The 9111-nt window shown below is 47.6% G+C and overlaps 1 protein-coding gene across 1 annotated transcript; it reads right to left on the bottom strand.

Annotated features, from left to right (window-relative positions):
* Window positions 1–4326: 4326 nt before the first annotated feature.
* Window positions 4327–8708, bottom strand: Chchd5 (coiled-coil-helix-coiled-coil-helix domain containing 5). The gene is made up of 4 exons (XM_059261399.1): window positions 8499–8708; window positions 8031–8171; window positions 7786–7951; window positions 4327–4502 (listed from the first exon to the last, which is right to left on the bottom strand). Coding segments are annotated over exons 1-4 (333 nt in total). The 5' UTR covers window positions 8501–8708; the 3' UTR covers window positions 4327–4478.
* Between the last annotated feature and the right edge of the window lie 403 nt (window positions 8709–9111).

Raw genomic sequence — 9111 nt, 5'->3', positions numbered from 1 at the left:
GGAAGGGTGGGTAAGATGATGATGGCCACAACTGTGGCAGCTGAAGTAATGCATGGTGGCCATAATGGTGGCTAACACTGAAATGAATTTAGTGGATGAGAGCAGCCAAGAGAGCCACATTTGGTTGACTGACAGCCTGCATGTACGGCAAGCAGGAGGTGGCAGGAAACCAAAACCAAAGCCCTCAACTAAATGGTCCTCAGTGAAAGGGATGGTGGAAGTCGGTGTTTCTCACCCCCTAAGTGGGAATGTTCTGTCTCTCAGAGTTCCCCAGAGAACTAAGCTGTTGGCCACTATGACAGTTTGCTTGGTGAGATCCTTCCCTTCTTGGTCACACTTTTCTTTCTTTCTTTCTTTCTTTCTTTCTTTCTTTCTTTCTTTCTTTCTTTCTTCCTCTTTCTTCTTTTTTTTTTTTTTTTAGATTTATTTATTATGTATACAGTGTTCTGCCTGAATATATCCCTGCAGGCCAGAAGAGGGTATCAGATCACATTACAGATGGTTGTGAGCCACCATGTGGTTGTTGGGAACTGAACTCAGGATCTCTGGAAGAGCAGTCAATGCTCTTAACCGCTGAGTCATCTCTTCAGCTTCCTGGTCACACTTTGCATTGTTCTACTACCATGGCTTCCTGGGATCATCTCCTGAATCCCTGCCTCACATCCCTAAGCTAAGATTATGATTCAAGAACATATGGCACATTAACAGAACTGAGTCTCTGCCAAGCCATAAAGCTGTGACAAATTTTAAAAGACTGAAATGTAAAAGATGTTACCAAACCGATTTAATTAGGCAAGATAACTAGAAAAATTCCCATATGGTTAGAAACTAAGAAATATACCTCTGAATTTCTAAATAATCCAATACCAATAAAGAAATAAAATTAGAAAGAAATTTAAAAAATCAAATTTGTTAGCAATGTAATACATATCTCTTAGTAAAAGAAAAGCCTGAAACTTTCATCTCAAAAAGGTACAAATTGTATGTGGTGTGGTGGCACAGACCTGCAATCCCAAGGCAAGAGGATCAGGAGCTCAAAGTCAGTTTTTGCTACACAATAAATTTGGGCCATCCTGGCCTACAAGAGACCAGGTCTCAAAACAAACAAACAGACAAACAAACACAAATCAAAATAAAGATCAACAAGCTAAAAGTAAATTATAGAAAAAGGTTAATGAACTTGACATACCCTTGTCCATATTGATAAAGAAAGAAGGAAACAGGTCCAAGTACAGAGTCTGAAGCAAGAGAGGCAGTATTACAGATGCTACAGGCCTTAGGATAACATGGATATTGTGAACAGATTAACATAGCCCTAAGCACAGACAATGTGATAAATTCCCAGAAAAAATACAATTACCAAACCAGACACAGCTAGAGAAATAAAACACCATAGAGTTGTTCTGTTAGCTCACAGACAGGCACAGATTCATTGCAGCCAAATATTATTGGGAAGTGAAGTCTCCATTCTTAGAATGTGTGAGACCTCAAGAATGCTTGGGCCAATAGAAGGTAGCAGCATGGTACCTTTAAGGTTTCCCATTTCACTCTGTTGGACCCTTTAGTCCAAAAAAGAGGCCATTAAAAATGTTCTAAAATGTAGTCTGGACCTCCATTTTGTCTGTTCTCATCACACTCTTGGGAGAATGAGACAGAACCTCATTTGAACAAAACTAGCTAGCTGAAAACATCCTTCAAAGTCTGAGGGCTTAAGCCAAAGCCCAGGAAAAATGAGCTGGGAGCAGAAAGCCACCAGAACCAAGGCAGCCCTTGCAGGCCCACAAGAAACCATTTTCTCCCTCTCCTCACCACCTTTCCCCTTCCGTCTTGCAAGCCACACCTGGTAGCTCCTCCAACCTTGACTAGATAGGACTTCCACCTTGACTCCTAGGCCCACAAATTTCTTTTGTTTTGGAGGCAGATATTGAGAGGAAACTCCCAATGGGTCAGGTTCAGTTTTCTAAGCCATAATACAAATCTTGGGATTCAAGTGGCTGGCTCCTTCTGTGGAGTCGCTTCAAGGGAGAAGAGACTTGACTCAATGGTTAATCTGCATGGAGGTCATGGGCACTGTTGAACCAAAAATTCTAGAGATCAAGAGCTCTCTGAAATAAGGGGTTTACTGAGACATTACAAACACTAGCCAGAAAAGCAAAGGTCCAGGTCCAAAGACAAGCTCTCACCACGGCCAGCAGTGGGCTAGACAGCAGTTCACAAGATCCTGCGGGACCAGAGCGAAACCTATTGTTTTGTGTTGTATTTTTGTGACTTTTCAATAGCACCGGCTGGCTTCGAATGTGGCAAACACTTCAGCTCCCCCAGAGATTACAGGTGGGACTTACTACGCCAGGTTAAGGGCACTTTGGAAAAAACTGGGGAAGGAGAGCAACATAACCCCTATTGCCATACAGTTTGCAGGATGGGATAATGCAAAAAGCCTTGGGCTGTGAGGACAGCCCATAGGAGTATTGTTACTGATCTGGGGATAGGTAGTTGGCAGAGTGTTTGCTTACTGTGCACAAAGCTTTGGGCTGCATCCTCAGTACCAAATAAACTGGCCATGGGGACACACTCTCTACCCTTGGGAGGTAGGGACAGGAGGAACACAAGTTCAAAGGCTTCCTTGGTTACATAGCAAATTCAAGGCCAGTCTGGGATACAAGACCCTGTCTCAAAATAAATAACATATTTAGATTGACTGGTATTAACAATCTAGAAAGTCCATACATAAATAACAACACTAGTGATTTGCATGATACAATTTAAGATTTTAATATCCTTTTATCAACATAAAACAGCCCTTTCCTTTCATCTTATACCTTGTTACTGATCAAGCCACTCTCACTTATCTTCCGGCCTCTGCCCCTTAGCAATTAAATTTAGGGTAGTTAAGGTTTTATCAGAGTGCCACCCCTGGGCTTTCCTACCACTGGATGCTGGACTGTTTCTTCATGACCTGACCAACCATACTGGAGTCAGTGGACAACCAAACCGCTGGGCTGTGCCTGTGAACACTAGGATGGTAGCACTAATTCAGATCTCTGATGAAGGCTTCTTACTTGATCCCATTGCTCTCTGTGCCGTCCTCTCCTGATGAGGAGCTTGCTGAGTCACATGGACAGAGGTGCCAGTGTCACTGCTGTGACAGTGGCCCTCTTTGACAGACAGGGAGCTGGTAAATACACTAATTTCCCAGACACAGTAACTAAGTCCTATGCCATTCTCAGAAGTCTCATTTCCCAAGATGGTAACCAGCTTGATAATGCACTTTTTAAAATTAGGTTTTATTCGTTTGCTTTACTGGGGTGGGAAGCAGGGGATGCCATGGCACACTTGAGGTCAGAAGAAACAGAAGCTCTACCCTTGTATGAGTTAGCTCTACCCTTCCAACACGTGGGTCCTGGGGTCAAACTCAGGCCCTCACGAGGCAAGCACCCTTACCCACTGATCCATCTTGCCACCCTGATAATACTTCTGACTGGCTGTCTTCTTGTCTCCCTTTCCCACTCCCTCTCACTATTTCTGGATTCAGACTGAGAATCTGTGCCCCATTCTGAGACCTGGCTTCTGGGAAATTGCTGATCAAGACAAACTAAAAATCCAGTGAAGGATGCTTCCAAGCCATGTCCTTTCAGTTTTCAAATTTTAAAATTTAACAAGATAGGGCCTCGGGTGGCCTAGTCTGGCCTCAAACTACACAGCAGTGGGTGACCTTGAACTTCTGATTCTCATGCCTTGCTTCTGCCTCCACACAGTTGTTTTCAATACTAAGGCCAGAATCTTTACAACTACTGCCCAAGGCCCGTGTCTACTGCTCAACCGGTTCTGATTCAGCAGTGGAAAAGATGTGCTGCTACTAAAGATGAGCTTTTTACTGCTCCTCTCACAAGCCTCAAGAAAACTGTAGAAAGATGGAGTGAACGCAGGCTCAGGGCACAAGTGGCAGGGAGGGCACACCTGACTGGCATGCGTGAGGTCGTGGGGAAGGAGGCGGGCACAGTGGTTCACACCTGTAACCCTGGCACTCAGGAAGATTGTTCTGAGTCTGAATCCAGTTTAGTATTGGGCTTCAGGACTGCCTAGACCCAAAAAAACAAAAACCAAAAAGCCATCTGGTGAGTGTGATAGGAAAGTCCTTCCCCAGCGTACAGACAGGAGGGGGCAGGGAATGGCTGTCTGAGTCCTCTTAAGGCTAAGCCTAGATCAGGAGCACCTTAAGCCCCTCCTGAGCTCTTACTTGACAGACCAAGTAAAGCTGGGGGAGGGGGACCAAGCTCTCCTCCAGCTCTCCTAGTGCCTCCTCCAATGTTATAGGCTGAACCAAAGCCCAGTACTCAGTCTTTATTTATTCAGAGTCCTGAAGTCCAGGAAAGCCAGACCCACACCAGAGCCCTCAAGACTCCAAAACGGCCACTCTTCTAGATGAGGACATCAAGTGGGCTAGTCATGTCCAGTTTCCTCCAAGTCCAAGGGGGTCTTCAGGAGGCAGGAAGTGGCTGTGCCTGTGGAGAAAACACACCAACGTTTACTGGCCTTGAGACCACTGATGGGGAAATGGGGCAGACACCGCAGAGGCTGTCCTCAAACCGTCCAGTACAGAGGGGAAAGGTGCCAAGTAGTGACCTCGGCCATTTGCCATGAGAACAAGTTGTCCACAGTAAGCTAAAACCTGGGGCTGGAACTCTGTTTCTTTATTTTTGGAGGATGGAGAGGGATCGGTTCTAACTCTAGCCCAGGTCGGCTTGGAACTCACCAGTAGCTGAGGCTGGTCTGGAGCTCACTTGTGGAACCCGAGCTGGCTTGAACTCGTAGCAACCCTCCTCCCCGGGCCTCCCTAGTGCTAGGATTACAGGCACGTGGCAGCATCACTACAAGTGCTGGAACCCAGCAGGCAAAAATCTCTCATTCCAGGAAACTTCCTTTCAAAATCAGAGACATCCAAAGACTAAAACTAGTCACCTGGTAGGTAAAGAGCAAAAGGCTGTGTGCAGGAACAGGGAGACTTTTGGACCACCAGCAACATAAATACGAGTTCTCCCACCAAGGCCTTTCTATCACATGGTAGATGAGGACAATTTCATGTCTAATCATGTGAAGATCAGAGAAGACAGGAGGCCTAAATCTCCCAGCCCCAGTCAGGAGGAAAAGCTGGAGTTGTGACGCCATCAGCATGAAGGAGCAGGACGTGGAAGGGATTGGGTGTTAGTCTTCCTAGTGCATTGGAGCGCCTGGAGCCACGAGAGGAGACAGGTGACTTCACTTCCATTTTGTTTTTCACTCTTACATTTATTCATTCATCTAGGGGGTGCATGCATGTCAGAGGACAACCTGCAAGATAAGACTCAGGTCAGTAGACCTGGCAGCAAATGCCATAACCTGCTAAGTCACCTCCTTGCCCTAATTTCCATTTTTAAGAGCTTTCAGTCGGGCGGTGGTGGTGCACGCCTTTAATCCCAGCACTCTGGGAGGCAGAGGCAGGTGGATTTCTGTGAGTTTGAGGCCAGCTGGTCTACAGAGCAAGTTCCAGGACAGCCAGAGCTACACACAGAGAAAACCTGTCTTGAAAAACCAAAAAAGAAAAAAGCTCTTTTAGTTGTAGGGAAGAGGAACTGTGGGGTCATAGCGGGAATGGCCAGAGACGGAGAAGAGGAAGGCTGCTTGTCTAGGGAGAACACCAGCCAACCTTAAAGGAAGAGGGGCTGAAAAGATAAAGAGATGGCTTAGCACTTGTTCCTCTCACAGAGAACCTGGGTTCAGTTTCCAGCACCCACATGGTAGCTCACAACCAGCCACAGTCACTCCAATTGTGGTGATATACTGTGTACCCTAATAAAATTTGCCTGAAGATCAGAGAACAGAACAAGCCACTAGATTAAACACAGAGGCCAGGCAGTGGTGGTACACACCTTTAATCTTAGCACTCGGGAGGCAGAGATCCATCTAGATCTCTGTGAGTTCAAAGCCACCCTGGACTACATGAGATTGACACAGTCTAGGAGAGAAACAGAGCCAGGCAGTGGTGGCACACACCTTTAATCCCAGCACTTAAGATCTCACGCCTTTGCTTGGGAAGCACACATGCCTTTAATCCCAGGAAGTGCTGGCTGGGTGGAGAAAGGTATATAAAGCTTGAGGAGACAAGAACTAGAAGCTTTTCAGGCTGAGGAGTCCTAGAGGTGAGAGGTGGCTTGGTCCTTTGTCTCTCTGATCTTTCAGCATTTACCCCAATATCTGGATCTGGGTTTTTTATTAAGATTATTTAGAAATTCATGTTACACCAATTCCAGAGGATTCCAGGAGATCTGACACCCTCTCCTAACCTCCATGGGCGCAAGGCACACACATGGTCCACATACATAGAGGAATAACACTGATACACATAAAGTGAAAAGTAAAAACTAAAATTAAAAACAAGAAAAAAAAAAGGAATGAAAGGGCTTATTATCTAGATGCTGAAAACACTTGAAAGAAAGAAATATTCCTCTGAGATGGCTGAGTAACTAGTATGGACAATATGCAATTATTCCTGAACATTTCCTGTGGAGAACTAAAGTCCTTCTGTTCTCATAACCTAAGTCTTTCATCTGCTCCTGTTCTATACAAAGAACCAATGAATATCAGGTATAATTAGAGGGTAACCTTTAGCCAAGAACTCTCCTGAAGCGTGAGATACAAGGAAAACAGTGGAGCATGCCTAGGATGGGAGGAGCCTAAAGCCAGGGGATAGGAATGGGGGACCAGAGAAGCTTTTCTGAGAGAAGTACCATGTTAAACAGGGTAAGAATTAGACAGGAAATGGACTGGGGAGGGCAGTCTAGGCAGAGCAAAATAACTAGAAGGAAGGCAGACATCCCCAGTTGTCCACTGGGGTGGAACATGGAGCTGGAGTGGAGGGTGGAAGAGGTGGGACCAGAGCCATCGGAATCAGGTTGCACTGGAGATGAGAACCAGTCTGGTAGAAGTGAAATCACAGAGGTTTCCATGTAGAAGCAAACTTGGTAAGATTTCCTCTGAGAACACTCTGGGACCATCACAGGAGAAGGATTGGAAAGGACAAATGGACCAACACAGAAGTCCAGAAGACGCTGAAGCCCAGAGTTGCAGGGACAGAGGACCCCATGAGAGGTGATCGGAGGAGGGTGCTTAAAGGTGTGAATTTTCCCGTTGGAGTGGTCCAGCAGGAAACATCCAAAGGAGTGTTCCTCACGCTTCCATTTCTGCCAACCCCAGAGCATGTGAAGGCTTTTCCTAATTGCCCCATCAATAACATTTTATTATCTCAGAAATATTGTATATGTGTTTATGTATTGTGTACATTAAGATCATTTGTGTGTGTGTGTGTGTGTGTGTGTGTGTGTGTGAACCCCTCCACCCCATCCCTCACCCCCACCAGTGCAGCTGAAAGCCATGAAGTGGATAAGATGGGCCAGGAAGGGAAGAACACAAGGGATCCAGGAAGAATCGGGGACGTGTTCCCAGTCTGAAGGGGAAACCACTGGAGAGTTTTAAGCAAGGGTGCAATTCAGGTCATTATATGGAAGCAAGAGGTTCAGGCAGGCCAGGGAGAAGGCTGGGGCACGTGCCCTGGCAGAGGAGGAGTGTGAAAGATGGTTAGACTAAAGCAGAGGCTGCAACTTGGAGCAGAGAACCGTGCTTTGTGTTCTGGATTCACAACCAAGGCAGGTGTGGGAATCAGGTGTGGCTAGGACTTAAAGGTATTTACTTTGAGCTAGAAAATGAAGGGAGTTGTGAAGGGGAAAAGATGATCTAGTGAGCCTCCTTTACCTCTCCAGCTGTGGGTGAACTTGGCGGCTGCACCTGCTCAGCACACTGCAGGAAGCGGCGCATGTGTTCGGCACAGTTGCCAACCGCTGCCTCATTCAAGCGAAGACACTCCTCAAAAGCTTCAAAAGGTTCAGCGCAGGCCTGGCGGATCTGGCGGATGATGGGGCTGTGGGAGCAGGGCATTTCAGACCCGGAGCATTCACACCCCACTGCCTGGCACCCTCTGGCCCCACTTTTACACTCACTGGGAGGATGTGCAGCGGGCAATGCTCATCTTAAGGTGGTGACAATCCCGATGCCAAGATTCAGGCTTGGCTGCCACACATTGGCCATACTGATCCAGCTCCCGGCTGCAGTATCGAGCAGTGACTTCCAGAGCTGCCTGCCTGCGGGACAGGGTAAGCTGAAGATAATCTCAAGAGTAGACAAGGAAAAGTTCCGATTTGGGTCTGTGGTTAGCCTAGGGATCCAAGATAGATTTGTAAATTTTAAGGATCCCATGATAGGGACAACCAACGAGGGGCAGAAATAAGAGCTGAGCCGTGAGCGTTGTGGTTCAGGGTGGGAGTTTTTAGAAAGACAGTGGAAGTTCTAAAAGTCTGGTTACGGTGAGGCAGGCCCTGGGTATCTCCAGCCTTGAGTGCAGGCGTTTCCCACTGGGGATCATGCAGCCTGCTAAGCATAACCTAGAGTTGTAGGGAGTTATAACTCACATCTCCAGGCGAGTTCAGGCGCCGATCAGTCAGGGAGAAGAGACCCGCCTTTTCCGGTATCGGGTTGACATGGCAGCGCCCAACCCATACCTCCCCGCCTCACTCTTCCGGTCGCCGAGAGTCCTGCCACTCATCCCACCTAAGTTCAACCATCATGGCAGCGCTCTGCCTCGCCTTCCGGCTCACGGCTTGTCGGGGCGGGAACCTCACGTAACTACTTCCGGTCCGTCGGCTATTTTGTTTCAGTTTAGCTTTTTTTTTTTTTACTTCCGGCTTGTGGTGGTGGCGGCGGCGCCGCTTAGAGCTCACCGGAAGTAGGAGATCGGAAGTGCTGCTGCAGCTCGGCACCGGAGCGAGTCGGGGTAGCTGTGGGTCTCTTCTGCGGTCTGCAGCCGCTGGCGCTGGCGCTTTCCTGGCTGGAGTCAGTAGCCACCGGCCGGCGTGGCTGCGGCCCTCCACACGGGGCGGCTGAGTCGGCAACCATGCCCGCCGCCGCTGGGCTCGGGAACAGGGGACTGACCTCTCCGCTGAGCTCCGGCTTTACGCCGGTGCACACTCCCCTCCTAATAGCCACATGGGGCCTCCATACGGTTATTAACTCATACATGTCCTT

Source organism: Peromyscus eremicus, chromosome 4 (genome assembly GCF_949786415.1).
Source record: "Peromyscus eremicus chromosome 4, PerEre_H2_v1, whole genome shotgun sequence".
Taxonomy (NCBI): Eukaryota; Metazoa; Chordata; class Mammalia; order Rodentia; family Cricetidae; genus Peromyscus; species Peromyscus eremicus.
This window is presented reverse-complemented; position numbering and strand designations above follow the sequence as displayed.

Excerpts from the sequence above, each read along its gene's own strand:
- Chchd5 (XM_059261399.1), bottom strand. Across the intron at positions 7,952-8,030 it reads GCCCGCTGCACATCCTCCCA|CCCCATCATCCGCCAGATCC; the intron begins GTGAGTGTAAAA and ends CTGCTCCCACAG. Across the intron at positions 4,503-7,785 it reads GTTCACCCACAGCTGGAGAG|GCACAGCCACTTCCTGCCTC; the intron begins GTAAAGGAGGCT and ends TTTTCTCCACAG.